General features: G+C 37.7%; 1 protein-coding gene and 1 long non-coding RNA gene across 2 annotated transcripts in view; one reads left to right on the forward strand and one right to left on the reverse strand.

Moving 5' to 3' along the window:
* The first annotated feature begins 3,793 nt into the window (after window positions 1–3,793).
* Window positions 3,794–21,590, forward strand: part of LOC112669415 (uncharacterized) — a 65,503-nt gene continuing 47,706 nt past the window's right edge. Inside the window, exon 1 of the long non-coding RNA XR_004818714.2 lies at window positions 3,794–3,828. This is a non-coding gene — a long non-coding RNA (uncharacterized LOC112669415). The remainder of the gene's footprint in view (window positions 3,829–21,590) is intronic.
* Window positions 12,221–12,613, reverse strand: LOC112669413 (SEM1 26S proteasome complex subunit). The gene has a single exon (XM_025462522.2). The coding sequence runs from the start codon at window positions 12,586–12,588 to the stop codon at window positions 12,376–12,378; it is 213 nt and encodes a 70-aa protein (XP_025318307.1). The 5' UTR covers window positions 12,589–12,613; the 3' UTR covers window positions 12,221–12,375.

Here is a 21,590-nt window from a genome sequence, read left to right on the forward strand (position 1 = left end):
AATACTATAGTGATTAAAGCAATGTGGTAATAAGGCAGGAGTGGACAAGTGATAAATAAAACAACAATGAAAGTCCAAAAATAGATGCATGCATATGAACAAATACGGCATTTAGGAGAAAAAAGGTAGATGTTTGCAAAATGATGTTGGGACATCTTATCCATTTTGAGAAAAATGAAGTTTGACAGTTATGTGCATGCAAAACACCTACCTAGAAGAAAATGCTATTAGTTATCATGAAAATATTAGAAGAAATAGTGAAGAATTAAAATTTTAGGGTAGACATAGAGGCTTCTCAGGAATATATTTTTAAAAAGAATATAGAAATCTCAGAATTTGGGGTGCCTGGGTGGCTCAGAGTCTGCCTTCAGCTCAGGTCATGATCCCAGAGTCCAGGGATTGAGTCCCAAACTGGGCTTTTTGCTCAGTAGGGAATCTGTTTCTCTCCCTCCCTCTGTCTTTCCCTCTGCTGATGATCACTCTCTCTCCTTCTCTCTCTGTCTCTCTCTCTGAAATAAGTTAAAAAAAAAAACTTTTTAAAAAATACAAATCTCAGAATTTATAGAGAAAAAATTAGAAAATTTGAGGTGCTTACACAAAGAGAAAATAAAACACCTTAAAGATGATCAAAGATAACAAAAGCAACGTAAACACTATAGGTGAAGAAAAACACATAACAATGGCTGAATAAAAAACACCAGACTGATGTTAACATGACCACATACCTCCAGTGACCCTTTTGGGCTGCCCTGGAAAGTGTCATACTGAAGCCATATTGCCCAAGCCAAGTAGTTCACTTATTTTTTTATATTTAGAAATCTCCAATATCTATTCCTTCTTTCTCATTTTTAACTAATGACCTTCCTATCTCTCTGAGAAAAAGAAATCCATCAGAATCAAACTGCCTTGTCCTCCCATTGAAGTATCTACTAGCCTACCCATTCTGCAAACGAGTTTGCTTTGTTGCACCTTGCTAAAAATGGACGAAGGATCTGTGCTCTTACCTAAGGCCAGAGTCTTATGTAAGATTTGGGCACTGTGTAATGTAGCTTCATACCCACCCAAGGACTGTATTTCTAGAATTGTCCTCTCTCTCCTACTTCCTAATTTAGATTCTCTATTGGCTCATTGCCAAAGCATGAAATCATCCTAGGAAAGTATCTCCCGTTTTATAAAAATAAAACAACCTTCCCTTGATCCTGTATCTTCCTCTAACAATGCCCCTTTCTCTGTTCCTCTCTAGAGCAAAATTCCTCAACAGTGGAGTTGGCACACTTTTCTCCTTCTCTTATTCTCTTCAGAGTCCAATCCATTTAGAATTTTGTCTCTCCACTAAAATCTCTTTTCTCAAAGTCAGCAAAGACCTTTACTTTGCCAAATACGGTATTTCTCCTAAATCCTAACTTATTCTATTTCTCTATCTCTTATGATCTGATCATGGAGTCTAACATGTCCTATCATAATCTATTGAAAAAAGCTGTCATGGAATGCAGCCCTATTTGAAATTGAGCTCAGAAGACCACTTGGGGATCAATCATGGGGTTTCAAAAAGAGAAATAATATAGCAGCTAATTGTTATGTAGCATGTACTATGCACTAGGCACTGTTCTAGGTGCTTCCCCTGTCTTCTGGGACTCTGCAGCTCCTGGATTTTCTCACACCTCACTGGTCACTTCTCAGGCTCCCAGGATAGGTCCTCCTCCAATCTCTTCCCCATGGATATTGGAGGCTTATGGCTTGGTCTTGGACAGCCTCACTTCCCTGCCCACACTGACTTCCACAGAGTTCCATGGCTTTAAATACCATCACACCCTGATGACTCATAGGCTCATGCCACCTCCAACCACCTCCCCCGTAAACTCCAGATTCCACCCCACTGCTATATATAGCAGTGAGATATTGAATAGTCTTCTCAAACCTACCATGTAAAAAGTGATTCCTTGCTTTCCCCTCTAGACTTCTCCATCTCAGCAAAGGGCTCCATCATTCACCTAGTGGTTAGGCTAAGTACCTTGGAGTTGTCTTTTCCCTTTTGTCTTCATATCCCACATCTGAACCATCAGCTTCTCTTTTCAGCTTTACATTCAAAATATATCCTTAATCTGGTGACTTCTCTTTACCCTTGGTGCCAAAACCCTGGTTTAGTCACCTCTTGCCTGGACGATGAAAATTAACTACTACGTGTTATGATGAACAACCACATGATCTTTCTATCACTTTTCTCAACACCCTCTTTCATACACACACACACACACACACACACACACACACACACACACACACACACACACCAGAGTCTGTTCACCACAGATTACATCTCTGCCTTATAAAACAAACCCTGAATTGTTTCCATTCTCCCCAATAAAATGAAATCTATAGTCCAAAGTTTACAAGGCCTAAATTTTCTAAACCCTGGCTGTCTCTATAGGCTGGTGTCTTATCTTCCTTCTTCTTTACATCCTCTAGCCACATTGGTCTTCTTATAGTCTCTGGAGCACTCCAATCATGCTCCTGCCTGATGCACATGCCCTGGCCTTTGTACATTCTATTTCCTCAGAGTGGATTTTTTTTTTTTAAGATTTATTTATTTTTTCATGAGAGACAGAGAGAGAGAGGCAGAGACACAGGCAGAGGGAGAAGCAGGCTCCATGCAGGGAGCCAGATGTGGGACTGGATCCCGTGTCTCCAGGATCAGGCCCTGGGCTGAAGGCGGCGCTAAACCTCTGAGCCACCAGGGCTGCCCGACTGGAATTTTTTTTTTATTTTTTTAAAGATTTATTTATTCAGAGAGAGCGCGAGAGAGGCAGAGACACAGGCAGAGGGAGAAGCAGGCATCATACAGAGAGCCTGATGTGGGACTTGATCCAGGGTCTCCAGGATCACACCCCGGGCTGCAGGCGGCGCTAAACCGCTGCGCCACCAGGGCTGCCCTGGAATGTTTTTAATCCAGATATTAGCTTATGTCAGTCCTTGTATGACCTTCCTGACTTCTCTATCTAAAATAGCACACTATATCATTCTACATCCCTTACCCTAATACATTTTTCTTTATAACATTTATATAGCATTATACCTATGTGCTATTCATTCCTTGTATATCTTCTACACAAAAGTACTAATTCCAAGAGATTAGAACTTTGTCTTACTCATAGCTGTATTCCTAATATCTAGAAAAATGTCTGGTACTAAGTGTTCAATGAATATTTCTTGAATAAATAAAGTAATAAATAAAAGGCAAGCCATAATCTAGAAAAAAATATTTGCAGCACATAAACTACAAATTAATATTCAGAGTATTAACAATAAATGCAAAAAGACAACCTAATAGAACAATTTTTAAAATGATTGTAAATAGTAAAAACATTGAAGAAATCCAAGTAGTAATAATCATACAAAAAATGCTACAAACTTTACAAATAAACAGAAAAATATCAAAACAATGAGTTACCACTTCTACCACTTTCATAGTGACAAAATTTAAATGATTGACAATATCCATTAGTGGCTGATGTTTGTAGAAATGGATACAGCTGTAACTATTGGTGACAATATAAATGAGTAAAGGCTTTTATTATTTTTTTTTTTAGAGGGCAATTTGATATTATGAGCCACAGGTTTAATTACATATACTATTGACCTCACAATTTAACTTCTATGAATCTAAAAGTTACAGAGACTACTCACACAAGCCCAGAGCTATTCCAACACTATCTTATTTAACAAAAATCTAGAAATAATCTTAACATCCATTATTAGGAACAGTGGTTAACTTTTTTTTTTTTTTTTTTTTTTACAGTGCTTAACTTTGTGATGGGAAATGGAATGGAGGTAAGAAATAAAGGTAGAGTCTTCAATTTTTATTTTATATAATTATGTGTTGTGTTTTTTTTAAAACAATGATGGAGTTTATGATTTTTTTTTAGGATTTATTTATGTATTTGAGAGAGAGAGAGAGAGAACAGAGAGGGGGAGGTGTATAGGGAGAGGAGAAAGAGAATCCCAAGCAGACTCCCCACTGAGCACAGAGCCCAACACGGAACTCAATCTCAGGACTCTGAGATCATGACCTGAGCTGAAATCAAGAGGCAACTGCTTAACCAAATGAGCTACCCAGGCACCCTTATGATTATTTTGAAAGAGCTATGATAACTGGAAAATGTTTCATGGGTGAAAACTATGTCCAAGCCCAAGAGGCCCTTTAAATAGCTCTGAGGATGACGTTGTCAGTTATTTATTGTTATATAACAAATTCCAAAACTTAGTGCCTTGAAGTCATTTGTTACATTTCACAGTTTAGTGGGTCAGTGCTTGATTCTTCTGCTCCACACAGCACTGGCTGAGGTCCCTCAGATCTATTGGTGGATGGGCTGGCTCCTCAGAAGGGCCCAAGATGGTTTCATTCACAGGTCTGGCACCCCAAGGGGGATAGTTAGGAGATTGGGTTCAGCTAAAACTGGCAAGTGGATCACATGTACGTGGCCTCTCCAGCATGGCAGTCATAGAGTGGTAGAGTTCTTATGTGGAGCCAACACTCACAGAGACAGGATTAAGACTCAGGAAGTAGAAGTTGACAATGAGTTAAGGTTTAGGCTCAGAATGTGGCACAGTGTTAACATTTGCCAAATTTAATTGGTCAAAGCAGTCATAAAATCTGTGCATATTCAAGAATAGGGGCCGTAGACCCCCAACTCTCAAAAAGACAAGTGTCAAAATTTTGAGGCCATCCCAGATGAATTGAAGTGATAAGCCCTAGCTCTCTACTCATTCTCCATCTTTTTTTTTTTTTAAGATTTTATTTATTTATTCATGAGAGATACAGAGAGAGAGGGAGGCAGAGACACAGGCAGAGGGAGAAGCAGGCTCCATGCCAGGAGCCCAATGCAGGACTCCAGGATCACACCCGGGGCCAAAGGCAGGCACTAAACTGCTGGGCCACCCAGGGATCCCTCATTCTCCATCTTATACAACTTCCATTCATAGATTATTAGTTCTGACCTCAACCATGCCCTTTCTTTTGTTGGGTGAAACAGTGTGTTCAGTTTAACATAATCAGACAGAGAAACTCAATAGAAAAGCTGGAATCTCACTGGAGGTTGATGGTATAGATCTGACGAGAGTTACACATTTGAGAAGCAAAGTGTTTAGATAGTAAGAAAAACCTCAGGAGTGAAGGATATCACCCAATACATGCAGAGACAGGTCAAAGATGGATTAAGAACTGTACAAATTAGCAAGACCTTTGAAGGACCATAACAAATCAACACTGTGGTGATTATTTTCTCAATAGCTATGCTTAGAGAAGTTAGATTGTTGGTCTGAGCTAAGAAAGGTATAACCAAGGAGGATATGAAGGAATTCCAGGACCCCAGTGTTCTCTAGCAATTTCACATGTTAGTAATTATTTTCAACATATTGTGAACTTCTCAAAAACATGTAGGAAATGGGGAATGCTTATGTGCAGGTGGTCCAAGTGATCCACCATATTGTTGATTCTGCCCTGGAAAGAAGGTATAACACAGAGGGAGTTGATAACTTGAAACACAAGGGAGGATAATAGATATGGTTGGATTCAGTAATATTAGATGTTAAATGTTTAGGAACAGAGTCATTCTGTATCCAATAGAAGACCAAGGGTTCAGGAAGTAAGTTGCTCAAATTGAAAGGAGTGGTGGATAGGAGGTCAAAGGAGACATCAGCGAACCCTGAAATGGGGAGGTCTAATTTATTGAGTACCTGCTATATGCCAGTGGCTGTTCTAAATGCTTTAGATGTATCAATGCACTTAATCTTTGCAACAGTCTAATGGGGTACTGATGTTACATTCCAGATTTATAGATAAGGAAATTGAGGCATCAATGAAGTAATAGGCACAGACTAGCAATTTTCCCTTACTTACCCAAGAGGTAAGAGGATGATTATATTCAAACCTATGAAGCTGGTTCTAAAGCCCATTCTTAGCTTTTATCTCTATAGTCTCTATAGTCTCATGTTTCCTGTTATGATGACAAGATTTGGGACAGAGAAGATAAAACCAGATGTCAAAGGTGTCTGTATGTAAGTAGTTGACAGTATGAATTTAATTGTTTTTTCCCCAAAATTTACATTCCTAGATTTAAATAAACTGAGAAAGAAAGCATGTGAATTCCAAAGTCTTATTTATTTCAAAATCAGCTATTTTCCTCTCTCTCCCTTCTATTTTCTCCTTCTCCCTTCCTTCCATCTTCCTTACAGTCTTCACACAACTGGACTATGCCACCCAAGGTTTCTTTTTTTTTAAGATTTTATTTATTTATTCATAAGAGACACAGAGAGAGAGGCAGGCAGAGACAGAGGCAGAGGGAGAGGCAGGCTCCATGCAGCGAGCCTGATGTGGGACTCCATCCCAGGATCACAGGATCATGGCCTGAGCTGAAGGCAGGCACTCAACCTCTGAGCCACCCAGGTGTCCCATCCTCCAAGTTTTCAATATGAAACCCTAGACATGACAGTCTTTTTGTCTAGTAGTATAAGCACAACCATGAACAACTTCAAATATGAACAGTCAATTTACTAAAGTAATCACTGAACAGATAATTCCTCATTAACGTTATGACACTCTCTCCTTTTATCCTCAGATGCTTTACTACCCTCATTTGAATTTAGAAAAGTAAAGAAAACTTTAAAAGCCTCTGATTCAATGCCTCATGTAAACAGCTTTCTCTGTTCATACAGTAAAGGAATCCTTTTTTTCCCCTTATCTCAACTGTTGTCCCTCCAATGAAAATCATTTCTGATATTTTTAAGTCTAAAACACAAAAATCACCATAAAAATAATGAGAATTGAAACTCTCTATAGTGAAGAGAAGATGACAGCTGCCTTCAGCCTGAAGAGCTGGAGCAAGCAAAGACAGCAGGAGTCAAAATGCCAAGTGCATTAGACCAGCTTGGTCTTTCAGCTTTCAACCTATTCATCTAAAGTCACAATTGTGTCACCCGCTGGTCTTTACACACATTCACAGTCTGAGTGAAGAATTGTCACATATGGATAAAGAGGAGAGAAGCAGTTTTATCGTTTGTGTCAGGAACTTGTACATTACTCTCAATTAAGAGAGACCATGAGTTATTTTCAAATGCTACTTCAGTATATTCATAAGGGCTTTCGGCAGATCCATGTCCACTGGCTGATAGCCCTATCCGCCTCTACCATGTCCCCTGGTTCTGGAGCTAGAGGACATTTTCAAGCACTAACAGGGTGGTGGTAACTAATCAAGAAGACTTAGACTAGAAGCCTTCTGGTCTAAACAACTAAACAAAAATTGAGGATGGTGCTGAACTAGTCTTGTTGTGGAGAACAATTGTAATGCCTTCTATCACTTATTGCCAAAATATTCCCATTATGTAAAGATATGTATGACTTATTTCCACCATATAGTTGCTGAATTATTTCAGTTGTCTTTTTCTTCTTCTCCAGTAGGTTTTATCATTGGTAAGGAGCAACAATTGTGGCTTGTATGGTATTTATTTTCTATACACAATGCTTCTCTCAGATCTGCTCTATCTGCCAGGAGGATATCAATTCCTCTATATCAATTCCATAATTTGCACTTCCTCTGTTTACTTCCTAAGTCTGAGGACAGATTGACCCCATCAAGAATAGATAGTTATTCCCCAGCCATTGTTTAGTGAACAGATTATCAGAATTTTCCTCCTGGTATTTTAGTGCACTATTATTATATTTTTAACTTGGGAAGTTAAAACTAAAATGCAATTTTCCAGAACAATTTAGTGTACATGCACACACACGCGCACACACACACGACATAATAGAGTCTTAAAATAATTCATTTCAATTTCGATTTTTACTAAACCTTTATTGCATGATAGATACTGTGCTAGGTGCTAAGAATAATACAGAAATGAATAAGACCTGGCTCTGGCCTGGGAGACTGTACCCAGTGGTAAAGGAGACAGACAAGGACATAAATTACTCTAAAATGAGACAGTCTGTAATAAACATGACCCTGGGAGAATAAATAAAATATTCTAAGAGTGTCAATTATATACATAATTACAGGGGCATTAAATCACTAGGTCTACATGTTAAAGCTGTATAAATAGGAGTTTCAGCTAGACCATCTCTCAACACACAAATTTAGCACAGCTCTGTGTATTGGTTGACCTTTATTCCAAAAATTATCTTTGTAATGTGGTTTTTAAAGTTGATCTCAAATGTCCATTGATCTCTCTAGCTAAATTGGCGTTTCTCTCCTGAAATGTCATTTTCTTTGTTGCTCCTCACCTATTCTCCATCCCCCCCGGCCTTCTCTCTCTTCAATCCTTCTTTACCTATTTTTCCTCTTCATTCTATTATTCTACTTCCTCCTTGTTCACTCCCTCCTGTAGCTGCAAAGTTTTCCCAGACACAATGCTTTCCTCTCTCCTATTATTATCCAAGTGGTGGGAGAAGCAATTTTTTTTTGAAGGGAAAATGTTATCAAGAGAACAATAATCCCCCCTCAAGACAAAAAAATCTGTTCAATCTGGGATTGTATTGGTCCTTGGAAACAGGAGAAGTGAGCATCTTCCTCTAATTGTCCGTGGCTCTATTAACCAAGCTGCTGTTCTTTCTGTATAATGAGCAGTTGACAAAGGTAAGAAAAAGGACATGAACTAACTACTTTTGGCCAGCATGATGTGGGCATATGGTAGGAGAATATGTACTCAATTATTGGTAATTGAACCTCTTCTGGCAGGATAAGCATAGTAAATGTATGTAAGCACCCACTATTTCAGATTCTAGTTTTGGGGCTTATTTTTGTTGTTGTGGTTTGGTTTGGTTTTGTTTTTTATTGTGAGGGCTATAAGAGAGCCTGATCCTGGATTATCCCCTTTTCACAAAGAAAGTAAGAGGTTAATGTTCAGTAATATCAAGTGAACTGTAAATGTCTCTGAGAAACTGATACAGGCACCTTAGTCTCTGGGCTCCAAATCCAGTGCTCCTTACTTTGAAGCTAGCATCTAACCCCCTCGTACTAATGTGTAGAACTTGAAGGGACGTGTAGTTTTTAAAATTCATTTGATAATCACTTCATTTTATACTCTAAAATGCTCATGATTGAAAAGAATCATTAGGAATTCAAATATAACTTTTCCCCCTACTTTCTCCTTCAAATTATGCTCTGCTGATCTCAATTAGGAGAAAAATATTGTAACTGTGGTTCACACTTGTAGTAGTGATGCTTCACCAACCAAGCATGAGATGGAAGTTCAAGAGACATCAGTGGAGAAAAGAGAGCTCTCCTCATTAATAAAAGCAATTAGCATGTCCCCAGCTGAGCACCAGCTAGCCCAGGGTGTTCTTGGTGCACTGAAGACAGCTCAGTGCAGTTTGTTAACTGGGCAAGCTACTCTTGGCAGGAAACTAAATGCTGTCATTGATTTTAATTGTTCTCTCTACTTTACAACTCCTGATTCACAGCCGATGGTGCTTAAGGGGAAGTTTGTTTTTGGAGAAAACTTCCAGTGCATCTAGCCCTCTGAGACAGCAATAGTTGTCTGCATTTTGAAAAATCAAAGTGGGGCGTTTAATTTCTCTAAATATTAGGGTAGACACTTTCATGCCCAGTGACTTATTTTGGACGAATCATGCCTGCTGGGGAATCACTGGTGGAAACAATCCTCAAGCCATTACTATCTTCCATCACATCTCTTAAAACGAGGTCCCGGGGTAGCGATCCTAGTGTAGGAAGGGAAGATATGGACATTCCACGTGAGATTAGGGATGAAATTCCTTTGACCACTGGGACCAAGGACTCCACATAGTTTGGAAAACTTCCAGCATTTGCGCTCATCTTTGCCTAACTTCCTCATTAACTTACCAGAGCAGGGTTTGGTCTGTTCCTTCAGAGGCTAAAAAAAGAACACATTCTGGTGTCTTTGTCTACTGATGAGTTCATTTTAAATGGATATGGCAATAAAAAGGGAGAGAAAAATATCATATCTGGCATAAACCCAGTCCTCATGGGCAATTGGAACATGAGTCATCGCTTCCCAGAACACAGCTACCTCTAGAGAGCCTGCAATGGTGCAGGTGACCTAATGGCCATTTTAGTTGCTCAGAACTCAGCTCTTCTCTCTCTGCTGCTTATTTTTTCTCTGCCAATAAATAACTGACTTCTAACTCTTGAATTCAGCTTCTACTTTTAGTTTCTTAGTATTGCCATCTCTCTGGGTCTTCACTTTTCTATGCAACTTTAGTGAATTTTTGTCAGGTTCTGACTGTCCAGTATCCCACCCCTATCCACCTTCCTAATTATCTTAAATCTCTCTTCTAAGAAATTCTTGATTATGTGCCTTCTTGGTGGAGATCATGCCTCATTTCTATTGTGGAAATTAGGGGGTCCTACTCTTCTCTTTCCCTGACTTCGAGGACCTGGGGAGTAAGCACTGATTTAAATTTTGCCAATGTGATAATATCTTCTAAAATTTCAAATCTTGAGCAAATGATGGAGGAATTTGAAAGTGGTTAGAGGGCTTATTCATCTCAGCAGTAGTAGCATATGCAGTACATATTGTTTTTGTGCATGACTTTGGCTCTTGTTTATTTTCCTGACTCTGCATTTCCTATATATCTCTCTTTTTTTTTTCTGTACTTCTTAGAGATGTCTTTCCAATAAATTCCTTTTTCTTATAAAACATTAAAATGTAAAAGCTACAAATACTGGGAAATTTTCTGCTTTGTTCACTGGAAATATTTAGTGCATCAAGCAGTGCCTGGCACAGAGTGAGCATTCAATGAATATTTATTAAGTAAATAAATGGAAGGAAGGAATGCTAATTATTGTCACTTACAGTCAAGTTTCCATGATGCAATGTAGGAAAAGGAACTCAAGCAGAGCCCAGTGGTCTTTCTGAGTTAGGACAGTTTAGAATTCAGGAACTATTGGAGAAAGGGATGCTAGTACACAGGAAAAGCTATAAAGATCTTTAAGGGATATTTTTGAATCTTTGAGTTAAAGTTTGTCTGAGGACACATGGGATGAAATTCCATAAGGCTGGAGAAAGAAGCCCCCAAAAGGGGTAGGTTGACTAATTCCCCAAGTTCACACAGGTTTTTTCCCCCTACAGCCAGACTGGAAAGACCTTCTACTACATGGGGTGGAGTTCTCAGAAAGCTCCCATCTTAATACTTGAGCTAACTTATACCTAGAATAAAGACTAATCTGGACCATTGTAGCAAACATACAAGAAATTCTTGAAAAAATAAAATGATTTGCAGGTAACTGCTGTATGCCAGAAACAACACAGTTTAAAGGAATACAACAAAACTCACCACAAAAAAAACCCACAAATTTCACAATGTCTAACATAAAGAAATTATCATGAAGGAAAGAATGCAGGAGAATGTAAACTATAATTGGGAGGAAAAAGGCAATACAAAGAAACAGGATAGTGTTGTAATTAGCAGATAGGGTTTTAATACCTTTTATAAATATTATAAATATGCTCGAAGATATAAGGAAAACATAAATATGTTAAGAAAAACAAGATTTTCAGAAGACCCAAATGAAATGTCTAGAAATTAAAACTACAATAAATGAAAAATACACTAAAAATAATTGCCTATTAGATACTGTAAAGAAATGATCAGTGAACTTAAGGACACAGTAATAACCAAAATAAAGCAGCAGAGTAGAAAAATGAACAGACTCCATGAACTGCGAGACACTATCAGTCAGTCTAACAAGTGTGTACTTAGATGAGAGGGAGAGACAGAGAAGTTGAGACAGTAAAACCCTTGAAAAAAATAACAGATAACATATAACAGATAAAACAAATAGCAGATAACAGATAAAATGTATATAATTTGCTGACAATATTTGATATTGCTGACAATATCAACCCCAACATAACGAGTTTTATAAACACCGAACAAAAGAAACTCAAGAAAACCACATCAAGGCATATTATTATCAAATTGTTGAAAACAATGATAAAGAGAAAATATTTAAAGCAACCAGAAAAATGTCATCAGATAGAAAGAAACAAAGAAAATATTTATAGCAGATTTCTCATCAGAAACTATGTTAGCCAGGAGATTATAGAGTATCATTCTTTGAGTATGGAAAGATTATCAACTGATAATTCTATATCCAAGAAAAATGCCTTTGAAATATAAATGTTTAATCAAGTCCATTCTAGACTATATAATATATAGTATATATTATAATATATATATATATTTTAGATCAAAACATTTATTTTTTTTTGTTTCAAAAACAAAAATAAATCCAAACAGGTAATGAAATAAACATTTTTTAAGTGTTCCATTCTGGGTTCTCTGTCCTAGAATTTAATAAACAGTTCAAGTTTAGATTGCTTCAACACTTCTGGATGCTATGAGGTCTCCATCATATAACCATGTTTCTCTAGTTCAGCTCGTAACTGATTAGAGAAGTCATCCTCTTCATTGTCATCATCCCAATTATCCTCCCAGACATGTGCATCTTCATCTTCATCTAAACCAGCCCAGTCTTCGCCAGGGAACTCCTCGAACTCGTCGTCTTCCTCCAGGAGACCCAAATCTACCGGCTGCTTCTTCTCTGACATGGTGACGCTCTGCGTTGAATATATATATATATGTCACCTTTTATTATTTTTTATTTAATATTGCGTTGATTATATATATATAATGTGTATATATAGCATATGTATACATATATATATGTATGTATCTATACACATACATCTGGAGCTTTCCTATAAAGTTAATCACACGTTTAGTCTATGACCCAGCAATTTCATTCTTTGATTATGACCTTATTCAGAAATAGGGTGATTGTAGATGTCATTAGTCAAGTTCAAATGACGTCATACTAGAGTAAATGGGCCCTAATCCAATAGCTGGTGCCCTTATAATAAAAGGAAAACTGGACCCAGACACACAGGGAGGACTACCATGTGAAGATAGAAGCAGATATTGACTTTATGCTATCACATGCCAAGGACATCTGGGGCTACCAGAAGCTGGGAGAGGCAAGGTAGGAACTAGCTCTAGAGACTTTGGAGAGAGCACACTAACATCCTGGCTTTGGACTTCTAGACTCCAAACTGGGAGATAATAAATTTTTGTTATTTTAGCTCACGTAGTCTGTGGTACTTTGTTATGGCAGCTCTAAGAAATCATAAAACTATACATTTATAATGGGTGACTGTTGGGGCACCTGGGAGGCACAGTCAGTTAAGCTGCTGGCTCTTGGTTTCAGCTCCGGTGGTGCTCTCAGAGTTGTGAGATTGAGCCCTATGTCGGGCTCTGCGCTCAATGTGGAGTCGGCTTAAGACTCGCTCTCCCTCTCCCTCTGTCACCCTTCCCCACTATCTCTCTCAAATAAATAAATATCTTTGAAGATAGATAGATAGAGAGAGAGAGAGAGAGAGTGACTAGTACTGTGTGTGAATTATCTCTCACAAGACCTGATTAAAAGCAGAGCATTGGAAACCAGGAATGCTGGAGGGAATCCATTGTGAACATCTAACTATATTCCCAAACAATTCTCCTTTTTCCAAAAACTTGAGTCTAAGAAGTGCTCTTCTCTGTTGGCTGAATGAAATGGGATTTCCAACTATGGCAGGGGAGTGAGAAGGCAGTGGCAAGATTTCAAGGAGAAAGGGATTTTGTAGTAAACCTTCAAGTTTTCCATAATTGGCAGCAGAGCTGAGATGGCAAAAAGAGTTTTGGTGATGGTTACTTGACCATGGGATCCCTGGGACATAGATGGCTAGCCCTCTAAGGCTCTCCCTGATATGTAAAACAAAAGGAAAAACAAAATATCCTTGAATGAAGCACCCTAACGGAGATTCACAGCTTCTTACACAAAACTTGACCTGAATTAATTTACACATTAAATCTTTAAACTGAAGGGGAGACGGTACCCCTGAGCAAGGACTTTGTGATAACCATGCAAGGTACTCTGATCTGCTCAACATCACACTTTCCTTCTAGATTTCCACAAGATCGATGTTTATTAATAAGCTATATATATATATATACTAGATATATATATCTAGTGTATATATATAAGGAATATATATATATATACTAGAGAATGGGATAAATCTTAAATTATATGGAACTTTGGGCATTGTCAATAAATATTAATTTCCAGGGATCCAGAACATAACATACTGTTTGCCGCCTGTCTAAGTGGAGCTTATAGGGCCATGATAAAATTTAACTAAAATCTTTGGGAAAAACAGTGGGATTTCAAATCCTATCAGTGATTACTCTTCAACCTAGTATATAGTTATCCCCCATAACTGGAGCAAAAAGATGACTCATTGGCTTATTCTTACTAAGAACAGCTTTATGGAAATATAATTCACTCACTTACACTGTATAATTCAATGGTTTTTCATATTCACAGAGTTGTGTGTCCATCACCACAATTTTAGAACACTTCCTCACTCTCCAAAAGAGCCCATACCTTTTATCTTTCATACCCAAATCTTCCTATTACCCCTAGCCCTAGGAAACCACTAATCTGCTTTCTGCCTATTGACATTTCATATAAATTGAATCATACATGTGGTCTTTTGTGTCTGGCTTCTTTAAGCTAAGGGGATATTATTTTCAAAGTTCATTCATGCTGTAGCATCTATTAGTAATTCACCCCTCTTTACAGTCAAATAATACTTCATTGTGTGTATACACCACATTTGCTTATCCATCATCAGTTGATGACCACTAGGTTGTTTCTTCTTCTTGGCTAGTATGAATAATACTGCTATAAACATTTGTGTACAAGTTTTGTGTTGACATTTAGTTTTATTACTCAAATATTTTCCTATGTGTGACATTACTGTGTCAAATGGTATGTTTAATTTCAAGGAACTGTCAAACTTCTTTCTAAAGTAGCTGTACCTACTACTATGAGGGTTCTGATTTCTCCACAGCCTTATCAATGTTTGTGACTATCTATCTTTCTGATTATAAAGATATGTTAGTAGGTATGAAGTAGAACAACATTAATTGTGTATTGTTTTTTCCTTTTGTTTTGTTTTGCATTTCCTTCATGACTACTGATGCTGAATATCTTCCCATGTGCTTATTGACCATTTGCATAACTGTCAATGGAGAAAATGTTTATATAGGTTTCTTTTAATTGGCTCATTTGTATTTTTATTATTGATAGGTGAGTTTATTGGCTCTTTGACCCAAGATTAAAGACTTTTGTCAACAGGGCCAATGGAAGTTCATTGGAGCTATCTATCTCTATTGAAATAGTAAACCAAAAAGCATTTCAACATTCCTGAGGATATCACAGAGATTAGGGCCATCATCAAACATTAAAAAGATGCAGTGATGTAGAATCATATTTCCATTTAATTGTCTAGTTTGAATAGTGCGAAATAGAGGGATCTTGCAGTATGACAATGCACAGCTTACCCTGGTATACTTCCAATGGATCTGGCATCACAAATGTGTCATCTTTGTTGAACACTTGATATAAACTTTTGATCATAATACTTTTTAAATTTTTTTTGTCCCAGTAAGCAGGCAACAACAGAAGTTTGTTTTTATTTGACAGATGTTTAACTCAGGGATATTTCAATCTCCTAATTAAGTTCTGCAATATAATCAATAGAAATCTTGGCCTTCCCAGTCTAGTATTTTGTTGACACCATGCTAATAGGACTTGGAAAGCAGACAGTTTTAGTTTCCTAGGTGCTTTGGCAATAAGGTAGAAGATCAAATTTTTTTTTTTTTTTTTTTTTTTTTTTAGTGAAGTTTGTGGTGTTCTAAGAGCTTGGGATATTTTGGAATATCTCTTCAAAAGACTAACCTGTGCTCCATACCAAGAAATTAGGTCAACTTATTTGGATTTTAGAAGCAATATAAACTACATTTGTGTTTGATACTCAAGCCATTTTCTGATAACACATAAGTTTCTCCATGAGTAGTTTCAAGATAACATTCCGAGCTGGTCTAGACTATGATATTCAACATTTTTGACCTGCTAGATTCAATGTTATTTAAAGTGTTTGTGCCAGATTGTGATAATGTGTAGAGCCTATGGTGGGCCTTCATAAAGAAATCATGGTAGAAGACCCGTGCTTTTCGAACAAGCTCTGCTCTTTTGCAAATACATACCATTTTTCAAAACAACAGTGCCTAGCTCATTTTGAGTTTTACTCTGCATGCAAAACTAGGCTTCACTGGTTTAGATGTTTTTGTATCTAAATGAGGAATTCTTCAACCAGGAAACAGCATTAAAACTTTTGAATTAGAAGTTGAGAATACTTGTTGGCCATTTGAGGCCAAGATACATCAGAAATTAAATTGGGATTTTAAAATTCAAAGAACCTTGAGGCATCTGGGTTTCTGGTCAAATGCAAAGTGAATATGGTGGGGGAGGATGGAAGTCATATGCACACCTCATAATAGTTTCAGAAATGAGGATAATATTTGCCACCCATACTTCCTTTCTCAATGTTTAATGAATATATTTACATATTTTAACTAATTCCTCTTGTCTTTACTTTTCATTTACCCTATTAAGATACAGTAAATGTAGGTAAATATTATAATGGAGTTGGTTGTGATGGTTCTCAAGGGTGAATAAATGGACAGAGATCCTCAAGTCTGAGCTAAAATCAGTAAATCATGAGAATGTAGTGGGATCCCTTAAAGGAAAAAATTAGAAATTTATTGAAATATGAAGGATAGTGGGTATTATATAGGCAGTAGTGTTTTTTGTTTATTTGTTTGTGTTTTAATCTCTATATAGGTTTGGGAAGAAGGGTGTGAATGTACATATTGGGCAGCAGAAAGTAGTGACTGCAGTCCACATTTGACATAACTGGTATTCTAATCCTCTCTTCCAAATGAAACCTCAATCTCCGTTTTGAAGTAATCTTCCATCACTTCCATTCCAAGTGATCACTGAAGGAGGTAGTGGTCAATTCCTACTGCAAAGGCTACTGGGGCCCCCTTCTAACTCCCTACTCAGGCAGCCAGAGTGTGAGCATTTGGCGTAGAGTCGGTTCCTGAGCCTAGGGACCTTGAATCTTAGAGCAAACCACTCAAAAATATAAGTGATAACTAGAGGCCATTTCATAGTTGCTATAGCAAATGCCTCATAGACTCTCCATTCCTGTTGTATGACTCTTCTGCATCTCCTGCTGTCCAGTCTTTCAGAGATCCTTGGGTCCTGCCTGCCTGTTTTCCAAGCCCAGTTCTCTTGCCTACAACCAATCCTGGGATGCTCTCTATCCTTCCAATAAGTCCTTAGCTTAGGAGATCCAGGTTGTTGGATTTTTTAAATTAAAGCAATGTATATTACTTTGTCTAAAAAATCTGTTTTCTGTGTTACATTCTTTATCATTCTGCATTCAGACTCCTTAAGAGAGAGGATATGATGTGGTTGGCCAGCCACCATCCTCAGATCATCCAAGGGAGATTCAATTGGGTAGATACATCATAATATTCCAGAATTCAGACTAATTGCAGTATACACATTTTGTTTTGGGGTGAAGGACCCAATTGAGTACAATCCATTTCTTTGGCAGAGTCACACACCATTAAACATAATGACCTATAAGGACTTGCATAAGAAAGTGGCTATAACTCACAAGTAAGGGTCTTTCACTGGGGTACTCTGAACTTCTCAAAAAGGGGTAGTTTAACTGTCATGTACCTTGCATGGCTTCATAAGGACAAGGTAATATAGAAAGCTCTGAGGGTCTAACTTTCTATGTCAGTGAATTCCAGCTGCTATAAAACCCTTACATGGTGGCCCCGGAGAGCTTTTGCAAAAATACACCAGGAGAATCACAGCTAAAGTTCAGTCCTATCTCTCCTCATCTCTCTAACCACTAAGACTTATTATCTACAGTTTAAAGAGCTCTATTTCCAGCCCAGGGGCTGTAGGTTATTGCTCTCTGATTTTGTAGGGCACTGCACAAAGATACAAGTTGTATTAGCTGGCCTGAAAAAGAATGCAGGATTTTTTAGAAGAGAGCAAATGAGGTCTTTGTGAACGAGGAGAACTTAGGCATTAGAGAAACAGCCTCACAGAATGTTAATTGCTTCTGGTGATTATGACAATGTGTTGGATATTTTATTCTTTCTCAGAAGTGATGGCTCAATGTGTAATGACAAATATTGGTGAAGCCCTTTTACTTTACTGGTAATTCTGGAGTCTAGGCTACCTTGCCAGTTTTTAGCTGCCATTCACTTTCATTACAGATTTTGCAAGTCAAGATAGTCACTCTTTGGGTGTCTAGTATAGGTGCAGGAAACAAATACTGTATGGGGAAAAAATACATTATTAAACCTACAGAGTAAGCTATTATAGGCACTATGCCTCTAATTCACAGTTTCCATCTTCTATGCCTCCTGTGATGGATATAGAATCCTCCCAACATTAAAAATGGAGAAACTCAGATCCAATATTCATATCTCAACATAAGAGAAATAAAATGCTCATAGGCAATTTGTCAGTGTTTATTAACTGTGACCTAGCAAAAATGTAATTATGGCAGTGCCTTCTCACATATGTGTGGCAGGATGGGATTTTTTTCTCCACCTTCTTCTTTTCTAACCCCAGCCCTGTCTGTCATTGGTAAAAGCAGGTAAAAGAGACCTGTTAGCATAATATAGTGTCATATAAGTAGTAAGTGTCAATGGGAGAAAAATCTCTCTTTGGTAGGTTTCTAGCAACTCTTGGGACCTGAGTAGCACAACAGAGCCCTTCCAGGGCCTTTAGGAAACTCAGAAGAGCCGGTTCACAAATATTTAGGGCCCTGAGAACAGGAGAGTAGTTTGAAAGATCAAGAGCACTGCTAAGGGAGAACAAAGGGAGACCAGAGAGAGAAGATGGTCACAGGTCTATCTGAAGGTGACTGCAAGGACCAAAAGGTGACCACACAAAAACAAAAATGATAAAGCAAACAATCACCTGCAAAATAATTTTACCTCTTCCTTTGCACTTTGTGTGTGTCCTTGAGGGTTTCCGTTTAGTTAAAGAGTGCACTTGCATGCTTTTCAAGGCATGATGGTCATAAGTGAGGGTCATAACATATGCTCATGTTTTGTCAACTTTTTGTTGGGGACGTTGAATATAATTTATATAGCAACAGGGCCTTGGAAAAGCTGAACAGTATTCACACACTCAGTGGGTTCCTTCATGTTACAAAGGACATAGACAGGCACCATCAGGCTGTCTCCCAATAAGTAGAAATACAGTGTATAGAAATATGCATAAAAGGGGAAAGGATGCCTTCTCAGAGGCTGTTCAGCCAGGAGCCCAGAGAATGAGTGCTTGTCATCATTCAGGGTACAACTGTATAAATGGTCACTCTGGTGTTCCCATTATAATTCTAGTAGTCATTCCTTTAGAAGGGAACTTTTGTTGTTCTTCCTCTGGGGCCTTATTGGGGACATGTCACCTTTTATTATTTTTTATTTCTACTGTTTATGTTGCTTTTGACTTTGATGGAATAAGTAGAGTTAGATCTGACTCAGAATATATTCTGGAGCTAGATCCAAGAGAAGCTGATGAATGAACTTATCTGGGGATTGAGGGCAAGAGGATCCAGTCAACATGCCTTTTTTCTGGTCCCCTGACCGTTTGGTCTGTCCTCACTCCCACTGCTTCCCCACTGAGTAAATACACTCTAACTTGTTACACAGGGGAGCTCATTCCTGAACCTAATGCCAAAGTTCAGGGACACAACTTGCCATCTTCCAAAAAAAAAAAAAAAAAAAGCCATTCCAACAAAGGAATCCTTGAGCTATTTAATTCTCACAAAAATGTCATGAATTAAATACAATTAAGAGGATGAAGGAGAAGGAGAACATGAGAATGTTCATGTGGTTTCTCTGTTTACGTATAGGGATAATAGCAAAATAGGATAATGCTTAAAATTTGTCTAGAAAGATCTGGTTGGATCTTCTTGCACGAGTTTAACAAACTCTTGACATAAGATTCATTTGTATGACTCTCTGTTATTCATTTAAACAATTCAGAATTTTAAAGAAAAAAATACCTATTGCACTAAATAGAGAGAAGCAAAAAATCTAACATATGCCTATCTTCAACATTTTTCAAAAGGAAAACTGAAGTCAGAGTTCTCAGCCACAGACATGTGATAGGTCAGTGTGCTGAATATGCTTTAAGGATCTGAGTTCCCCAGTTAAAAGACATCTTGGATTTTGAAATCAAGAGAGACTTGATTCAAAAATTGAGCTTTATAACTCTGGTACAGTATTTCATAGTTCAAATGCCAGATCTATCTTGAAGGCAATTGTGTGGATTAAAGATAGCTTTCATTATGCACTTATTGCATAGTAAATGCTCAACAAGTGATATTGATAATTACTAATATATTATAATAAAAGGCACTCAAGTTTGGGAACTCTGCAAATTTCCCATTTAAACCCTCAGAGTCCCAATGATTTCACTTATTTAACTGAAGTCCCCACAAAGCAATGAAAGTATATTTTCCTCTCATGCTTGGAGATGAAATTTAGCACATTGACCATTTACCCCTTTCTGGTCAAGAACTTTGACTTTAGTTTTCATTTTCAAATCCAAGCCCTTTACATTCTGAATGATGAAAAAGACATACCTAAGTCAGATATTTCTGATTCTCTACATCTAGTGTGTGACTGATATATTTTTCTTTAGAAATGTGAACTGTTTAAATGAAAAAAGGAAAGTCATGTATGCAGGTTATATGTCAAGTGTTTGTTAACCTCCTACAGAGGGAATATAAAGGGGGACATTTCTTATGCTCTAGGAGTTTTCTATCTTGGGGATTTCCAGTTAAATTTAATAGAAAACCATAGCCAAACCTGCTGTTTCTACAAAGATGCTTACTTGCCACCTGATCCAATTTCTCTGCTGAAATAAGTAATAGGGGCATTTAGAAATTCATGGAAAAACTGTGACTTAAGTTTGTTCCCTGGTGAATTTAATTTTAGAAATTAATGAGCTCTGCTGATACATTTTCCTAGTAAATTAATGAAAGGTTATGTAATTCTGTTTTGCTAGATTCTGAGCTTCGACCTAATAGGATATCTGTCCTCACTCCACACATGCTCACTGGGTATTGAAGACCAGCCTGCCAGTGTTCCTTAGGGAGCTTTAGTATTACACATACCACCTACATTTGAGTTGGGGGTTGATGAGGAGGGTGATGGGTTTCTCACTGGTGATTGGCAATCAGGGAAAAATGGTCAAAAAAGGAATAGTGCCTCAGACAAGATCATTCCACCCTCCAGTGAGGTGAGTGTGATAAGAAGGGCAGGGAAACCTTGTTTTTGTTTGTTTCATTCCTTTGAAGAATTGAGCCAATGTGAGGGGTTCTCAGGCAGTCTAATTAATAAGAAATATTCTGAAGGTTGGGGATAGCATAAATCTCTGAAAAGGACCCTGCTCTGAGGTGAACTAAATGTTCCACTAATGATTGCATCTCTTTTTAGGACAAGGGATTTGTGAGCTTTGCTGAGTGACTGAGAGTCATTTTCCAGAAGACTCTTAAGGCTCTTTTGCTAACATGTAGGCTGTTAGTATAGCTATTGATGTTTTGGAAACTGAAAGAGATCA

The sequence above is a fragment of the Canis lupus genome, chromosome 25 (genome assembly GCF_003254725.2).
Source record: "Canis lupus dingo isolate Sandy chromosome 25, ASM325472v2, whole genome shotgun sequence".
NCBI classification, from domain to species: Eukaryota; Metazoa; Chordata; class Mammalia; order Carnivora; family Canidae; genus Canis; species Canis lupus.